Source organism: Pecten maximus, chromosome 14, assembly GCF_902652985.1.
Source record: "Pecten maximus chromosome 14, xPecMax1.1, whole genome shotgun sequence".
NCBI lineage: Eukaryota > Metazoa > Mollusca > Bivalvia > Pectinida > Pectinidae > Pecten > Pecten maximus.
The window spans coordinates 10,365,531-10,384,331 of NC_047028.1; the positions used below are offsets into that span (position 1 = coordinate 10,365,531).

The window sequence follows — 18,801 nt, forward strand, 5'->3', positions numbered from 1 at the left end:
CAAAATCCGGAATGCACTCAGGCGTGAAGAGATTTTTCATAATATTTTGTATTTATTAGGTCATATCTCCGTTATTACTGAATGGATTTTTGTTCGGACACCAGCAGAAAAAGGGTTGATTTATCAGCTTTAAAATTATATAAGTTATATTTAACAGTATTAAAAATTAGAAGTAAAAGTGGTGGCCGGAATGAACCCATATGAAATAAAAATGTCAATATTTACAACCGTTTTCGTTATAATAAATACTCATATGGCAAATGATACTGAACAGATTTTTGTTCGGGAACCACCCAAAAACGGAGAATTTAGTACTCTTTCACATGGTATAAACTGTTTGAATACATGTTCGATATTACTGGCAAAAGTGGTGGCCGGAATGAATTGATGTGGTGTGAAAAATTGATAAAATATTCAAAGTTACATGTAAATCCATCTTTATTGGTCCATAACTCTTTTATTACTTAACCGATTTCTGTTCGGGACGCACTCTAGATAAGTTAATTTTATAGGCTTTAAGCTGATATAACTTTTATTAATATTCATTACAAATTCGGTGCAAACGTGGTGGCCGGAATGAACCTAGGTGAAATTCACGGACGCCATTTTACGTCCAAGCCGATACCACACTACGTCTTATACTAAAACAACAAATAGGCCTACACGGTACACCGGCCTTTACTTGCTCATCACTTGGATGGTTTTGTCCACGAGATTAAAGTGTATCCTGACTGAGTAACTATTCTTGGTTTACCAGAAATTTTTGAGGTTTTTAACCAATTGTTAGATTTAGACGATAGCTCGGTAACAATGTGCTTAGGGTATGACACAACTTTTAATCGAGGTGATTTTCATTTGACACCTTTTCCAACATATCCTTTTTGAAAACAAACCTAACATTCCATTAGCATTTTTGGTACATGAAAGGAAATTTCAAAAATGTCACGAGCGATTGTTTGATTATCTTTGTGAAAAAGTGCCAAAACTTCTGAAAAAGAATATTTCAATTATAACAGATAGCAACTTCGCTAGCCAAGAGTGTTCAATACGATACTCTCCTATAGGAGAGTATCGTATTGAACACTCTTGGCTAGCGAAGTTGAACAGATAGAGAAAAGGGTGTTTCTAATGCAATTAAAAATGTGTTACCAAATTGTACTAATCTGTACTGCTGGAATCATATTAAAAGAGACTTTAAATACTGGTTACAAATTAAAGAATCACGCAGATAGTTCTGAGATAGCTATTTATTTACAAGATTTAACTAGAATTCTTCAGTCAAACGAGGAAGACTTTGACGACACAATCAAACTTCGCACAAGTAAGTCATCAAATTACATGCTGCAAAGGGAACATTCAACAGTTCAATGGTTGTATAATCCGCTGTCAGGTATTACAAATAATGCGTCAGAAAGTTTCAACGCTGTCTTGAAAACTCACGTGAAAGGTAAGGAATTACCGGTCGATATTTTAACATTAAGTTTACAGTTGCTACAGTATAGATATTTTTTATAACATTCAAACTGGAATGGCAGGAATAGGACAATATAATGATACAATAATGGTAGATAGTACGCCACCTAAAACGCCAAAATCTACAAATAAAAACTCCTACAAATCAATCTCTTTAAAAGGAAACCTTAAGTCCTGTAAAAAAAGAGGAAACCACGTGTTCCAAAAAGAAATTAAGATTTCAGTTAGAAGATTCCGATACGTGTAATATTAGCGAAGATAAACGTACAACTTGTTAAACAACGTCAAGTCGCTGATAACACAGAGTCGCTACAAAACCCATGGGTAAATAACTTAAATGAAAGCCATAAACTTAAAATTTCCAATAGAGAATGGATTTGTTCTGATATTATATACGCATTACAATCAATAATGTCTAAACAATTTCCTGGTTTGAATGCAAATTCCAATAAGCAATAAAATGGAGGCAACTACATTAGGCCAGGGACATATATATACGTATTATTATACGTCCCTGATTAGGCATATATTTTTTTCTTCATTTTTTTTTATCAAATAAATAAATCAAGAGACCTACAATACACCTTTCTAGAATAATAATATATATATACATGTAATTAAGTTTGGCCTATGTGTCCGAGTAGCCTATGACAGTCGATCTCTTCCAGACTGTGCCAGACACTAAATGGTTATGCCGGGCTGGTGTTATTACTTCCGGTTATGGCGAATGACAGCAGTACAGGCATGCGACAGCAAAAACGTGTGTTTGTTACAGTGGGAACAACAGAGTTCGACAGATTAATTAGTGTGTTTACAACAGAAGACACATTTAAGGTGATTTAAATATTGTTTTGGGTCATGTTATTGCATAATCATTATCTATACAGTAATGACTTCCATTTAGTTTTCCCCGTGGATTTGGTACTAACAACAGTATATATGTGACAGTGCAACTCTCGGATGCAGTGAATTTACCCTTAAATGGTCGATAATACCCCAGTGTGCTCTATTTTTAATTTGGCACAACAACTTATAAAAATCCTGAGTTCCTCTCTTATGCTTCATGGATATTTCTAAATTTAAGAGTAGATGTATATATGTACATATATGGATAACCAGAGACCTATATACTATAGTATATAGGTCTCTGGGATAACTAATCAACGTATTTAAAGTATCATCATTGGACATATAGTTTCTGATAGTGTTAACAATACCTTGATATGTGAGAAAGTTATTTTTTTTAATTATAACTACATTTTCAAACCATTTTTTTTTTTATAGAAAACACTCTTGTTTCCTACTTGGAAATATGTATTATACCAAATAAGCATCTTCAGTATATTTTTGTTCTTTCCTATAGAAAATTCTTTGTCTGTTATTGCCCTCCATGCCTAGAAAACATCTTTCCAAAAAAAGGTTTTTACACTTGTCATGAATAATAGGGGATCAGTACTCGAACAATGTTAGAGCTAGGGTTTCAATTTCAACAAATTTTATTTCAAGAAAGTAAAAGGATCAAACAACAGGCATAGCCAATCCAAGTTCTCTCCTAGAGGTAACAACTATAGAATAAATGTACATGTACATATGTATGTATAGGGTTACACAGCAATAAACTTATGACTGGCGCCTGTCTGTTGTCGTAAGAACAAATAAATAAAGAAAGAAATAAAGAAAGACATAGCCAGAGACTTTTAGCAAGCTGAAGTATATGGGGTCAGGTATGTTAACTTCTTGGATTTTCTTTTCAAGTTACGGAAGACATTTAATTTTACCAGCAGGTATAACAATAGGTTTGAGTGCTTAATTTAGATTCAACATTCAAATGACCATGACCATGTCCACGGACTTAATTCATTGTCACTCGTAAGCTTGTGATATATATCTATATGAAATATGTGACTAAATATACAAAGTAGGATATACTTCAGGGGACCAACCACATGTTTTCATTGCCACAAATTGTAATCAGTTTGGCACCAGCTATATCTGGTCTAACAGAGTTATTTGTGGTATTTGAATACCATTAACTGACAGTGCATTAATGCAAAACCCTACATTATTATTCACCATAGCCTCAGTTAGAAATATTGTAAGCCATTTCCTAAAACATCACTACCAAGCAACTGTGTAGAAGTATGACATTAAATTTGTAAGTACTATTAGAGAATTTACACGGCTAACAGAACAGACATTTTTTTTTAATTTATAAAAATAAGGTATTAGATTGTATTTGCAAATGTTTTTGGAAGAAAGGATTTATGCAAGTAGGTAACAATACAGACTTTTTTAGACCACCATTATCAGATATTTGACTATTCAAATCATTTTTTGTCTGTGGTCTGTTAGTCCGTCTGTCCATAACATCCTTGTTATTGCTATTTTTTGTGAAGTACTGAAAGGGTATTTCTAAAACTTGATATGAAGGTTTCCCTCCAAAATGGGACATAATGGTAATTGCAACAGAATTTATTTCATGGTTTTTGGAATGTTAATTACATTATAACAGGGGAAAAGTCTACCTATACTTGTATTGACCTTTAGTCTTAGGTCTGCTTGGAAATCAAGAAAATAACAGAAAATCACGTTTTTTAACCATCTTTGTAATGATAAAAATTAACAGCTAGGTACAACAAAATACAGCACAGATTTGCCAAAGTGTATCAACTGGGTTATTGGATTGAAAATGATATTGCTTAAAATGATTTAATGACTTTTATTTTCTTTTTAAATGAATAATGTAATGATAACTATATTTTGTATGATTTCCTGATGACCTTGCCAGAAAAGTCATCATCAAATTAATGTTTTCATGAAATAAATTTGAAGTTTAAATTTTGTACAACTTTATTATTTTATTCAAAATTATGTTTCCCCCACCCCACCCACCAACCATACTTTATACTAATGCTAATGGCCATAATGGCCTAAATTGACTTGATTGTGATAATGAAAATAAAATGACAGGTATGTCCGTTTTGATTTTGACTGTTGAAGTTTGTTAACACACTTTCATGAGAAGCACTACAAAGATATTTCTCAAATTCACATGTAGGTTCCCTTTGGCTCTTGTTGTGCCAATTTAATGTTGAGTCTGACTAGAAAATATAATGGTTGACAGGTTGTTTTCTTTGATTTTCATATTTTAAGTTTGTTATAAATCTTCATTTCTTGAAAAGTACCAGAATCACAAAAGAGGGAAATGTAATGAAAAGACCTGTCTTGCATCATGTACAATTCAATGGTGGGCACCTGAAGATCTCTCTGGGATCAGCTGTAATATAAGTTATTATTTTGTATTTGTAGGTATTAGAGAAGAAAGGATTTACGAGTGTAACATTACAGACAGGAAGAGGAAGCAGTGAACCGTTATGTGGACAAGTGGGAAAAGTTACAGTGGAACACTACAGATACAAACCGAGCATACAGGATGACATCTCTTCTGCTGACTTGGTCATCAGTCATGCTGGTAACACTATACTGATATAAAGAATTTTGCAACTCATTTTAATATCAGAAAATCATTGCAAGTGGAGTTATGGTTATAGTTGAACTCCTGTTAATTTTGGATACTTTTAAATAAACAAAATAACTTTCACATGTTTAATTTGATAAGCAAACTCATGAAAATTAATTGCCACAGTTTAAAACAGGGATATATATTAAACAATGACTTTTAGCTAGCCCACCATCATCAGATAGCTGGCCAGCTATTCAAATCGCCTTTGGTCGTTCATGGTCCTTTTGTCCCTTACTTTCCATCCATAACCAAACTTATGATAAACAATATTGCTATTTCTTGAAAATTACTTGAAAGATCTTTCTCCATAATTTCCATGTTAGGTAGGTTCCCGTTGGTCCCTAGTTGTGTATGATAAGTATTTGTCTTGTGTGCGACAGAGTAGCAGTGAGACATAGGTGTTACTTTTGTACCTGCAGTGGTGGTGTAGTCTACTTTTTGTTTAACTCTAAGTTTCCCTCTTCGTACATAATTATATAAGCTATCATAATGGCACCTGGAATATACATGTATCATATATAACCATCCCAACACACATCTGAGATTCAGAATTTTAACAAAAAATTACTGTTAATAGGACTTAGTCAGTTATAATATATAGCCATAGTCAGTTATAATATATAGCCATAGTCAGTTATAATATATAGCCATAGTCAGTTATAATATATAGCCATAGTCAGTTATAATATATAGCCATAGTCAGTTATAATATATAGCCATCCGAATGTACATTTCAGATTCAGAATTTGAGCACAATTTACTGTTGGACATTGTTAATTAATTGGGCCATGTTAAAGTTTGCTAATTAGCTTGGGTTGAGTTATATTTCCCACAAAACATAACCAAACCTGGATTATAATTTCATTTATGCATGGGCATCCCTACACAATACACGCGTTTCAGATTTTGAATTTCACCTGCAGTTTACCATTAAATGGACTTTGTTGATTAATTGTACAAGTTAAAGTTTTATGATTTGTTAGTGGTTGCGCTTACCGTAACTTCTCACTTTTTTATTTGAAGAAATACACTGTAGCAATAAAATCTTCTTTTTTTTTTTTTAAATCCAGGTAATTACAAAAATAAATGCAATAAATAGCACATGTTGAGATAATCTGAATGTGCAGAAGTGGAGACAGCTGCGAGACATATGATTACCTGTAATTCTTGTTGATAATATATGATTGGTTACTGTGTCTATAGTTGTCTAATTTGATTGGCTTACTAACATACTTCACACACAGTGATTGGTTACTTGCTTTATGTGATGTCACCATTCATAGAGGTATAAGTTGGGAAATTAATTGCAAACAAAATGTGATTGGTAAAGCCAGAGAGATATGAATTTTCATGCAGGATTATTGGACATTGTTCTGCTGTTCCATGCCACATGGCAATGCTGTTTGGTTACGATCAGAAATTGATGAAATCAGGGAAACCTAAAATGTTAACAACGGCATCCACAGTACCACCTGACCAACAGGTTAACAGTTGTCCGGAAAAGCTAATTTCAAAGCTAATTCTTGTGACACTACACCTTTGTAATAATATTATTGGAAAGCAAAACCACATTGGCCATTTTGAATTTTAGCTGTTGCATCTTGTAAAGCTATTTGTAAGAAAATTCTTACTGCGTCTCTCTCAGATTTCATTTGTCTGTTCCATTTGGTCTGCAGTCATGCATATGAATTGAGACTGATCAGAAAACAAAATGGTTGCCATGATTTTGAATTTTGGCAATTGAAGTTTGTTTTTAGCTTACATGGTTTTAAAAGGCTGGCTAGCTTGTGCCATGTTGCAGCATCCATAGTCTGTTGTATGTCATCTGTTGTCCATCTGTGAATCGCTACTTATCATGAATAACTCGACAAATTTTGATCAATTTTGGGATGCAGAATCCTTGGGTGAAGGGGAAACAATTTTGTATAAACAGTGGGCCTGGCCCCAGTGGCCTGAGAGGTTGGGAAATACAGCAAGTTCTTTTAAAATTGCTATTCTTCTGAATGATAGAAGTTCATCTGAAGCATCCCTGGGAACCAATTTTGTATAAATTATGGGTCAGCCCACGTTCTCACATTTTGTATGACCGGGGGATCCATTCACCTGGTCTTTAGTAACAAAGTTTGTTATTGCTATTCTCTATAATTATTAGACGGATATTTATTTCTCATACTTCATATTGATTGTACCACCTTTCTCACAGGTTGTGCCCATTACATTTTGAATCTGGTCATGCACAGGAAAAAACCCAGCAAACAGGCAGCCGTCTTTTGTTTTGACAGTTGAAGTTTGTTATCACTATTTCTTGTTCACAGACATTTCTTCTTTGATCTCCCTAATATTTCAAACGTAGGTTCCTGTCATTAACAGCTGATTAAGGGAAAATGGAAAAAAGGAAAAAGTTGAGAAAAGATCAATCATACATAGAACCCATAGAACATCTAACATAGAAAATGTCATTTCAATGGTGGGCGCCACGACCCCTCTAGAATCTCTTATCATACATGTAGAACAATACATGTAGAACATAATATTGATAAATTATACCTGACTAATTACCCTTCATGCCAAAAATATAGACACAAATACTCAACCTTATATTTACAAGCATCACTGTTACTCCTGGAAATCTTGAGAAGCATTATCCCTGACTAAATGACTTAAACACTTGTCCTTAGTCTGATTTATAGTAAAATGTGCCTGAAAGTGTTTGAAAAAAATGTTTGAAAAAAATGTGAAAGTGCATGAAAAGTGCTAAATGGACAGGTATAAAACATGGATACCTAAGTGATAAGGAAGGGTATTCCATTAAGTAAAAGTAATCTATTAACCAGGTGTCATTTACACTAGCATAAAGGTGGTCATTGCCAAATATCGGGGAAAATATAAGATTTCACACATAAATTTATATATTTGGCCTCCAGATGTCCATTCCTTCTTTCATGGACAGTTTATGTCCAAAATGACCATTACTTTGCTTTGAATGCTAATGAGAGCTTAATAGATACATTGGGTGTTCCTTGTGACAATTGCAAGGACCTGCTGACCTAGACAGTGACATTTGACCTACTTTTAAGAAAGTAATTCCTAATTTTTTCACTCAGCAAGCTCTATTGTCTTCTGACAACTCTTGCTTTGTCTCTTTTTGTTGCAAACTCTGTTACCGTTTTCTTTCAAGTACATTTTTGTTTGTCCATTTTGTTTAGTGTTTACATCAAAACACCAGCTTTCATACTGCATTATGGGATTGGGGAGCCTTACAAAGGAGACTCATTTGCATGTTAACTCGTCCTCTCGGCTATTTAGATTGGTCAATTTGCTTCGGCTTGCCACATTTAATGGGCATATTTATTGTTACATATACAATTAAGGTCTGAGTACAAAGATTATGTTTTGTCAAAGTCATCCCTATATTTCCCTTGAGGTCACTAGTAAAAAAATACATTGGTCACTTGTTCTAGGAGCTGGTAGTTGTTTGGAGACCTTGGAAGCTGGGAAACCATTGCTGGTGGTAATCAATGAAGACTTGATGGGTAACCACCAACTAGAACTTGCCAAACAACTGCACCAAGATGGCCATATATACTATTGTGATTGTGGGTAAGTCATTGCTCAACTAATTACTATTGTGCAAAGCTGTTAATTCCTGAATCATGACCTGACCATAGGAGATTCTGTTAACCATAATTATCAACAATTTGGTATTTCTCACTTTTCAAATATGTTCAAACAAATTAAAATGGCACGAGGAATTTTTGTTGAAATAGTTTTAAACTACCAGGTACAAGTGTAGTAGGTAAGGTTATTAATATAGTGGTCATTTAGAAGCATGTCCCCATTTATTAGTATGATAAGAAATTGGTTGTTTAGAGATATTTTCCCATTCATTAAGTTGCCAGGTACTGACCGTAGGCCAGTGGTTTTTTCTCCGGGTACTCAGGCTTTCTATCATTCATTAGTATGATAAGAGATTGGCTATTTAGACTCATTTCCCCATATATTAGTATGATAAGAGATTGGTTATTTAGAGACGTTTTATCATTCATTAGTATGATAAGAGATTGGTTATTTAGAGACGTTTTATCATTCATTAGTATGATAAGAGATTGGTTATTTAGAGACGTTTTATCATTCATTAGTATGATAAGAGATTGGTTATTTAGAGACGTTTTATCATTCATTAGTATGATAAGAGATTGGTTATTTAGAGACGTTTTATCATTCATTAGTATGATAAGAGATTGGTTATTTAGAGACGTTTTATCATTCATTAGTATGATTAGAGATTTGATATCTAGAGATATTTCCCCATTTATTAGTATAAGAGATTTATTATTTAGATACATTTTCCCACTTATTAATATGACAAGAATTTTTTACTTAGGGACATGTTTTCTTTTCTTTCAGGTCCCTTTTACAGACTTTGCAAGAAATTGATATAGACAGTCTAAAGTCATTTAACAAAGGTGATCCTTCAAAAGTTTGGTGTTTTTCTGGACAATAAAATGGGATTTTCCTGACAAAGGAAGATCTTAAATGTCCTTCATTATTATAGATCTCTGTATCAGTGAATTGGTATAAGACAGATTGAAATGTATCTGTTATTTTATTGGTGCTGATATGTCAAGTTACTGAATCTTATTGGTAACAAAATGTGCACATGTGACGGATCAGTTTTTAATTTTTAAACCATACCATGGTCAGCAAACAAATAATACACGAGTTAAGAAAGAGTGGAGACCCAGGTGGCACAGTGGTTACACCGCCGCCTTTCACCAAAGTCAACCCACTCACTTCCATCCGTGACAACAAGACCAATAGGTAATATATGTTTTTATACAAATGTAACGTGTTTTGTAATTGTTGTAAAATCAATAAAGTTTAATATATTTAAATTAATAACACAGCTCATATTCAAAAATGAAAATGATTTTTTCATTTCAAAACTGAAGGTTTGATCACTGAATGAGTTTACTACTAATGCCCAGGGTATAGGGTTATAAATATCTCCTGTAGATTGTCTGTCCAGACTATTTAAGCATTGATGTCATTTTTTTTAGTTTCATCGGGGTATGAAACAAATTTTGTTTGCAAACTGTATGAATCCGCATAGCGGATTCTTACAGAAGTTTGCAAACAAAATTTGTTTCATACCCCGATGAAACTAAAAAAAACAATTGACATAAACCTTATGATTTATTTTTGAAAATGATTTTCTAATTTAAAACATCTTTTATGTACAATTTTACTGGTTTTAAATGGGATTCTTTTTCTCAAACGTCAATTGTCGTATTGTGACGTCACATTTTTTGCGCCATTCTCGGAATTTCTTTCATAGAAGAATGAAAAGTATTTTTCGACCAATCACATTTGAGTATTTACCATGTAAACAAAGAAAAATTAATTATAGAGTTACAATGTATATATACCTCCTGTAGATTGTCTGTCCAGACTATAGGGTTATATATACCTCCTGTAGATTGTTTGTCCAGGCTATATAATGATATATACCTCCTGTAGATTGTCTGTCCAGACTATAGGGTTATATATACCTCCTGTAGATTGTCTGTCCAGACTATAGGGTTATGTATACCTCCTGTAGATTGTCTGTCCAGACTATAGGGTTATATATACCTCCTGTAGATTGTCTGTCCAGACTATAGGGTTATATATACCTCCTGTAGATTGTCTGTCCAGGGTATAGGGTTGTATATACCTCCTGTACATTGTCTGTCCAGACTAGAGGGTTATATACCTCCTGTAGATTGTCTGTCCAGGCTATAGGGTTATATATACCTCCTGTAGATTGTCTGTCCAGGCTATAGGGTTATATATACCTCCTGTAGATTGTCTGTCCAGTCTATAGGGTTATATATACCTCCTGTAGATTGTCTGTCCAGTCTATAGGGTTATATATACCTCCTGTAGATTGTCTGTCCAGGGTATAGGGTAATATATACCTCCTGTAGATTGTCTGTCCAGGGTATAGGGTTATATATACCTCCTGTAGATTGTCTGTCCAGACTATAGGGTAATATATACCTCCTGTACATTGTCTGTCCAGACTATAGGGTTATATATACCTCCTGTAGATTGTCTGTCCAGGGTATAGGGTTATATATACCTCCTGTAGATTGTCTGTCCAGACTATAGGGTTATATATACCTCCTGTAGATTGTCTGTCCAGACTATAGGGTTATATATACCTCCTGTAGATTGTCTGTCCAGACTATAGGGTTATATATACCTCCTGTAGATTGTCTGTCCAGGCTATAGGGTTATATATACCTCCTGTAGATTGTCTGTCCAGACTATAGGGTTATATATACCTCCTGTAGATTGTCTGTCCAGACTATAGGGTTATATATACCTCCTGTAGATTGTCTGTCCAGGGTATAGGGTTATATATACCTCCTGTAGATTGTCTGTCCAGACTATAGGGTTATATATACCTCCTGTAGATTGTCTGTCCAGGCTATAGGGTTATATACCTCCTGTAGATTGTCTGTCCAGACTATAGGGTTATATATACCTTCTGTAGATTGTCTGTCCGGGCTATAGGGTTATATATACCTCCTGTAGATTGTCTGTCCAGACTATAGGGTTGTATATACCTCCTGTAGATTGTCTGTCCAGGGTATAGGGTTATATACCTCCTGTAGATTGTCTGTCCAGGCTATAGGGTTAAATAAACCTCCTGTAGATTGTCTGTCCAGACTATAGGGTTATATATACCTCCTGTAGATTGTCTGTCCAGTCTATAGGGCTATATATACCTCCTGTAGATTGTCTGTCCAGGCTATAGGGTTATATATACCTCCTGTAGATTGTCTGTCCAGACTATAGGGTTATATATACCTCCTGTAGATTGTTTGTCCAGACTATAGGGTTATATATACCTCCTGTAGATTGTCTGTCCAGGCTATAGGGTTATATATACCTCCTGTAGATTGTCTGTCCAGACTATAGGGTTATATATACCTCCTGTAGATTGTCTGTCCAGTCTATAGGGTAATATATACCTCCTGTAGATTGTCTGTCCAGGGTATAGGGTTATATATACCTCCTGTAGATTGTCTGTCCAGGGTATAGGGTTATATATACCTCCTGTAGATTGTCTGTCCAGACTATAGGGTTATATATACCTCCTGATGATTGTCTGTCCAGTCTATAGGGTAATATATACCTCCTGTAGATTGTCTGTCCAGGGTATAGGGTTATATATACCTCCTGTAGATTGTCTGTCCAGGGTATAGGGTTATATATACCTCCTGTAGATTGTCTGTCCAGGCTATAGGGTTGTATATACCTCATGTAGATTGTCTGTCCAGACTATAGGGTTATATATACCTCCTGTAGATTGTCTGTTCAGTGTATAGGGTTATATATACCTCATGTAGATTGCCTGTTCATGCTATAGGACTATACACCAAAGTTTCCTCTGTCAGGGCAAGAAGAATCTTGGGCTAAACACCTCCTTAAGAATGCCCAGGGTATAGGTTATATACTTGCCGTACATTGTCCAGGGTAAAGTGATATATGTCATATGGATCGCATAAAGGGGAGGCCGTCCTTAAATTACCATAGCTGTTGATAGGATATAAAAACAAAAACGAACACAACCAAATCTAAGGTGGCGATCATGAAATGATTGCATTTGTCAGGAGTTCGGGAGTGGGTAATTGTCCAGATAAAAGACCACACCCCGTCATTGACGGTCTTACAGTTGAATCCCCGTTTTAAATTATACTACCAAGTAATCCAACGAAAATTATGACCAAATATATGATGTAAGCCTTTATTTATAGATCACACAAGACATGCCTATTAAACAGCTATTTTACTGAATTAACAATCAAGTATCGCCACGCTAGAAGGTGTTTTCTGTTAAGTACGAGGCACACTTTGTTCATCATTGCTTCTCTGTCCACATACCAGTCGAATGATGATTGGTTTTAGTAATAACACCAGCCCGGCTATGATCATGCAGCCTCCCATGAATTGGAACGATGAGACGTACGTATGTGTCCTGTCCCGCAAGAAGCCTGAAACATAATCATGTGCTGCCAAATACTTCGTACATGTACATATGATCGTACTGCTAAATGAGAAAAATAGAATCTTTCATTACAAGGGGTTGTTCCATGGACAGGGATAGCTCAACCAACGTGTAAAAGTTTTGCTGGACAGCACTCGGCAAGCCTCGTGCTCTTACACTCGGGTTGAGATATCCCTGTCCACGGAACAGGCTCATGAAAGATTCTATTAATCCCATCCCTAACAACCACGGGGTCACCCTGTGAAGCATGTGAGAGTCATCTCCCAACTATATTCCTGGAAACATATACTTTTAAATTAGAAACATATGAAACTTCTCTACTACGTACTTGAAAAATGCTACTAAATCAGAAATAATCGATACCCCGTAGATGTGTTCATCTAGATGATAAATGTCCTTTATTAAGAGGTTTCCGAAAATTGACCTTTAAATATCTAAGTACAATGTTATTAATAAAACTGTTGTTTCGTCCTTCTAGGACATCTCCGTGAAAATCAGAAAGAGACCAGGAAAAAAATTGAGATGGGGACGTGTATTTACCCATTTGACTATTTTAAGAATTATACAAATCTTCCGTTATAATGACGGAGAAGTATGTCCTCATATCATGTATTAGGGCATGTAGTAACCTTACCTATGAAAGGAGCAGATGCAGCAAGCGCGAATCCTTGTGAAAATATTGCTATTCCCAAAGCGCTTCGAAAGTTCTCAAAACCAAGTAAATCTATTAATATGGTTGGCGTTAGAGCGAAAATTCCTCCCGCAAATAAGCCATGGATGATTGAATAAAATAGCATCGACCAGAAACCTTGAAAAAGATAAGCTAATTGCATCATAATCCCAGTTATGAGGACGGACAGAGTGATGACACCTGAACTGGTCATCCACCTTCTATCAACAACAATGCCGCAGATAAATCTCCCAACGATGTCACATCCACTCAACAAAGAAACCAGTAACGTGATCTGGCTGGTGCTAATGCCAACATCGCGCGCTAGAACCGCAATGTAGATATGTCCATAAGCCGACCCTATGCTTCCCAAGCAATAGACAAACAGAAACATTACCATGACTGGATTCTTCAGTAGTGAGAAATCGATGTGGATTACTGACAAGCACGAGTGTTTATCGCTATTCTCGTCATCTGTCCCATCATTCGCTCGGTGTCCCGTGAAATCAGCAGAAGCCTGCATTTGAGAAACATCTGTTAAAGAGGCTGTGAACAGGTCTGCATGACTAGCAAATGAGCTATATCGCGCATCCTTTCTTGCTGTTTTCAATGTTCCGTTTGATTCAGAAGCCAGAGAAACGACGTCTGTGTCGTCTGACTGTTCTTTGAAATGTTCTATGCGTTCAACATAATCATGAGATTCCACGGCGATGATATTCGATCCTGCAACTTTGTCATGATTACCTTCATTGGAATCTCTTTTATCATCACTATTAGGCCATTTCCCAAAAGGACTTTGTGAGTGCTCTAACGTTTTTTGCTGACAGTCAGCTTCATTTTCTGTTAAATTTGATTGAGTGATCGGAAAGTTTCTTAAATAGACCTTCTTGGACAACTGTGGTGACTCGTTTTTGATATGTTCGACTTGACCACTAGCGATGAGACCAACTGTTTCTGTATTTTTATTTGTAACACTAATGTCTGGTTTCTTTGGTCGACTGTAAGACGTTGCTGGACGCAACAACATGGCACCAATCAGTGTGTGTGAGATGATTGCTGATGTGAGTAGTAATGCACCTCGAAGACCATATGTCTCAATCAGGATCTCGAATGTCGGTGGAAGTACGAGACCGCCAACACTACCACCCGCTGTCACACAGGCATTAGCTAAGCTACGTCTCTTCTCAAAGTATTGCCCGATAACATAGGCGCTCGGTCCATGAATACATCCAAAAGCAATCCCTAAAAAGAGAAAAGTTTCTTTCAGTTACATCAAGCGATTTGTATTCAGCATTCATTCATAATCATTAAGATCACCATGTTAAATTTATATACGTTGGATTGCACAAACGTTAGACCAGTTTCATATATGATATATAAAGAATAAATTCAACACTAAGTGAATATATGGGTGGTCAATTATGTTTTCGTATTATTCGAGAAACCAAAGTAAACGCATTTTAAATATTTATCTGCACAGCAAAGGCAATTGCGTTAAAGCACAAATGTATAAATTATGATTATCAATGAAACGGCCATGATATAGCCATACAATAATGAATCCGGCTTCCAACGATACAAAGACAGTGATTCAGATCTTCAACAAACAAATCACCAGATTATGCGTAATATGAATGTAAAATGAATTCCATTTCATTTGTTAAATTGTGGAAAGACCAGTATACATGTCCTTCCCAAACTCCCAGATATTATATATATATATCAGGGTTAGTGGAGAATAGGATGACCACGCTCATTACTGCTAGATCAATAACTCAGGACACCTGGCATGTCTGTCTCTACGACATCAAATGCTTCCAGTCACCAGTGCTATCTTACCGTCAAAGATAATATGTAGTAATGTTATAATACCTTATAAACACATTGCAATACAAACCAAACAATATTCCGTGAGTGAAAAGGAGGAAGTTGACATTTTGGGCCAGACTTCCAAGTGCGTAGGCCGAAGTTGCGAATAATCCGCCAAAGATTGCGGATTGACGAGGACTCGTGTAGCGAAGGCCTATCGTCATGATAGGTAAAGCTGTAACAAACTGAGAGATATCAGCAGGATCACTTTGACATATCGGTATAAAGTAAGAAATTATCAGGATCATTTCGACAGAGGCATCAGCAGGATTGCTTTGCAATTTTTGGTATAAAGTTAGATCTGCGTGTTCACTCAGATATTTCTTCTTCACATGTGTTCATTGCTGTATTTGCGTTTCTACCACAATAGGTGGGTGTTATTCAACTCCCAAGGCATTAGATAATCATTACAACTGTTGAATAACATTCAGTTTATACCACACGCGGAATAAATTATAAATGCGTTTTAATTGGTCGACATGGTAACCTTTGACCGGGACTATTTTTTTATCGCGTGGTTCAATGCAATTTGATTGGCTAACACTTGAAGGCCGTTTCACGATGTTCTGGAAATGATAACGCACAAGTAGTTCGCAGTTGTTTTGTTATATTCTTGAAAATATAAAAAGTTTTTTTATCAATTTATTGCTTTAAAAGAATAAACCTACTTATCATTTTGTTATGATTTGTAATGAATTGTAATATTTCTATAATTTCCCAATTTGTCAGTTTTGCATATTAATTAGCGGCATTTTAAATAAGGTCATATCCTTACATCATACCTGATATTGTAAAAAGAACACACAAAACATGTCAATTCATCCTCAGAATAGCTTTTCTATTTTGGTAGAAACAGACCACACAAACCCGTGGTTGTTGTATGTGGTATTTTTTCACTCGAGTTAGTTATTTTTCAAAAGTTTCAAAAACTTGAGCTAAAAGCTGGTGTTTTTGTAACTTTTAAAGCTCGTATTTTTGTAACTTTTGAAAAATAACTACGTAACTCGAGTGAAAAGAATACCACATACAACAACCACTCGTTGTGTAATCTCTATATATTCCATTAGCAATGGCGTAGCAATATCGTATGCTTATATACCGCATGTCTTTGCGGTAATTAGTGATATTTCGGGTCGAATAAAGAAATTTTCAGGAGTGAAACTGTCGTATTAATGTAAAGATTATAACTTTTACTACTTTCCAGTAAGTTTAATTTTGACGACCTTAACTTTAATCAAACGAAGGAATGTTCCTTTAAGCATATACTTTGAGTTTCATAGACATTTTTTATTTACTTAACTCTGAAAATATTGTTGCTTTGTTCAATGAATATGCATTAACATTAGCACGACGCTTTGAGTGTATGTTGAAGCATATCCACATACGTTATTGCTACGCCACTGTTTGCTACGATGATAACATCATATAGTCTCTTTGCTCAAACCATTTTCAATGATAAACGATAACTTTCATAGCCACAGAACATATATATTTCCAGATTTTCTGTTACATTTGTACCTTCTTCTGGGTATTTTCCCTGGGGTCTTGACACAGCGGGAATGATTTATACATTAATGATGGAGTGTGTCAGCAGTAGTTGTGATTTGATAGTATTGCCGTTATGTATTTTGTTTTGAACTTCCACACAAAATGTGCTAGACTGGACATACGCTACATGTCTAGTGTCATACTTACAGAAGAAACTGTATGTCACCTGCATCAATCCTGCTATCATTGACGTCATCGACACGCTTGCGTCAAACATCTCCAGAAACTCGATAAAAAATATTCCAAAGGATTTGATCGTCCCGACAATCAAGGCAAAGTTGCAGGTACATCCTTAAAATAAAATAACTACTAATATCGACAGAAGTTATCGATCTACTATTTAAACCCGCAAAGAATCAAGTAAAGAATATTTGGTAAAACATAATTCAAAGTAGATGCATGATAGCAATTAACCCAGAAACTGATTTAAACAATGCTGAAAAAAACTCGTATACATTAAACCTAAATATATCTTTTATAACTGGATTAAACGACATGACTATTGTATTGATAATGTTATGTTGTGAATTTAAGATCAAGGTTCGTCCTATATGCTACTATATGCATGGCGGTGGGTTAAACAATATATCTATATTGATAGCATACTCTGTTCACATTTATTCTACTATAAGAGTGTATCTAGTGACCTATGTATCGGTTATATATATTTTTATATTTCAAACGATAGATATATTGATTTACCGAAAAGAACCACCCAAGCCCATCCGCTGTCCACCGGGTGGGTCCTGCTGGTCGAGTCTGTCATGGGACTCGTCATAAGTTACCTACTCATCATACGTACTGGTAACCTGTTAGTATGTAGGAAACAACGGGTCACTTTGATTCAAGTTCATAATGTAACATTGTTACAAATATTTAATAATACACAAGTATTGTAAGATATATTATCTTTTGGAATTGTGTAAAAGTATATATTGTAAAGGAAAATAAACATAGTATTTTTGTCATTTCACAAACCATAAATGATATTAAAAAAACCACAGGGGCTTGGCACGATTTTCCAAATAATAGTCCATATATATATGTATATAGTACTATACTATATACATACATATATATATATATATATATAGACTATCATTTGGAAAATCGTGCCAAGCCCCTGTGAAAAAAACTACAACATAAAGAGAGGTTGGACAACAAGTGGTTGTTGCATATGGTATTTCTCTCACTCGAGTCAGTTACATTTATTTTTCAAAAGTTACAAAAGCACGAGTGTTTAGAGTGTTATTGTAACATTGGAAAAATAAATAACAACAGTGAAAGAAATACTATATACAACAACCACGCGTTTGTGTGACCTTGTATTGCTGTTTCTGCTACAATAAAAAAAACTATGCTGAGGATAAAAGAACACTTTTTTGAGTCTACGTGTGTTTTCACAATATTGGATGTCCCCGACACAACACACTCGAACAATATACTAAATGTGGAAGGACCAAATACTTAAATACATTTATAATGATCATTTTATCGTCAAACTTCCCATCGTATTGAACAGATAAAACATAAAATATTTACTAATAGATTATCCTGCCAATATTAACAGGTATTACTAGAGTATTATGGTGTATTACGGACCTACCGAGCATTGCAGCTATCAAGGACAACACATGGAATCTCTAGCACTAGTTTACC

The 18,801-nt window shown here is 35.1% G+C and overlaps 2 protein-coding genes across 2 annotated transcripts; one reads left to right on the forward strand and one right to left on the reverse strand.

Annotated features, from left to right (window-relative positions):
• Positions 1-2,192: 2,192 nt before the first annotated feature.
• LOC117342693 (UDP-N-acetylglucosamine transferase subunit ALG13 homolog) lies at positions 2,193-9,593 on the forward strand. Its single transcript, XM_033904901.1, has 4 exons — positions 2,193-2,307; positions 4,783-4,945; positions 8,458-8,596; positions 9,404-9,593. Exons 1-4 carry the CDS (start codon positions 2,194-2,196, stop codon positions 9,498-9,500), a joined length of 513 nt encoding a protein of 170 aa, XP_033760792.1. The 5' UTR covers position 2,193; the 3' UTR covers positions 9,501-9,593.
• Positions 9,594-12,792: 3,199 nt separating this feature from the next.
• On the reverse strand, positions 12,793-17,949 carry LOC117342694 (monocarboxylate transporter 14-like). The gene is made up of 5 exons (XM_033904902.1): positions 17,845-17,949; positions 17,290-17,433; positions 15,623-15,769; positions 13,690-14,967; positions 12,793-13,041 (listed from the first exon to the last, which is right to left on the reverse strand). The coding sequence occupies exons 1-5, from the start codon at positions 17,918-17,920 to the stop codon at positions 12,884-12,886; spliced, it is 1,803 nt and encodes a 600-aa protein (XP_033760793.1). The 5' UTR covers positions 17,921-17,949; the 3' UTR covers positions 12,793-12,883.
• Between the last annotated feature and the right edge of the window lie 852 nt (positions 17,950-18,801).

Excerpts from the sequence above, each read along its gene's own strand:
- LOC117342693 (XM_033904901.1), top strand. The coding sequence starts at position 2,194 with ATGGCGAATGACAGCAGTACAGGCATGCGACAGCAAAAACGTGTGTTT. Across the intron at positions 4,946-8,457 it reads CTTGGTCATCAGTCATGCTG|GAGCTGGTAGTTGTTTGGAG; the intron begins GTAACACTATAC and ends CACTTGTTCTAG. Across the intron at positions 8,597-9,403 it reads ATATACTATTGTGATTGTGG|GTCCCTTTTACAGACTTTGC; the intron begins GTAAGTCATTGC and ends CTTTTCTTTCAG.
- LOC117342694 (XM_033904902.1), bottom strand. The coding sequence starts at position 17,920 with ATGACGAGTCCCATGACAGACTCGACCAGCAGGACCCACCCGGTGGAC. Across the intron at positions 15,770-17,289 it reads GGTGACATACAGTTTCTTCT|CTTTACCTATCATGACGATA; the intron begins GTAAGTATGACA and ends AGTTTGTTACAG. Across the intron at positions 13,042-13,689 it reads TGCATCTGCTCCTTTCATAG|GCTTCTTGCGGGACAGGACA; the intron begins GTAAGGTTACTA and ends ATTATGTTTCAG.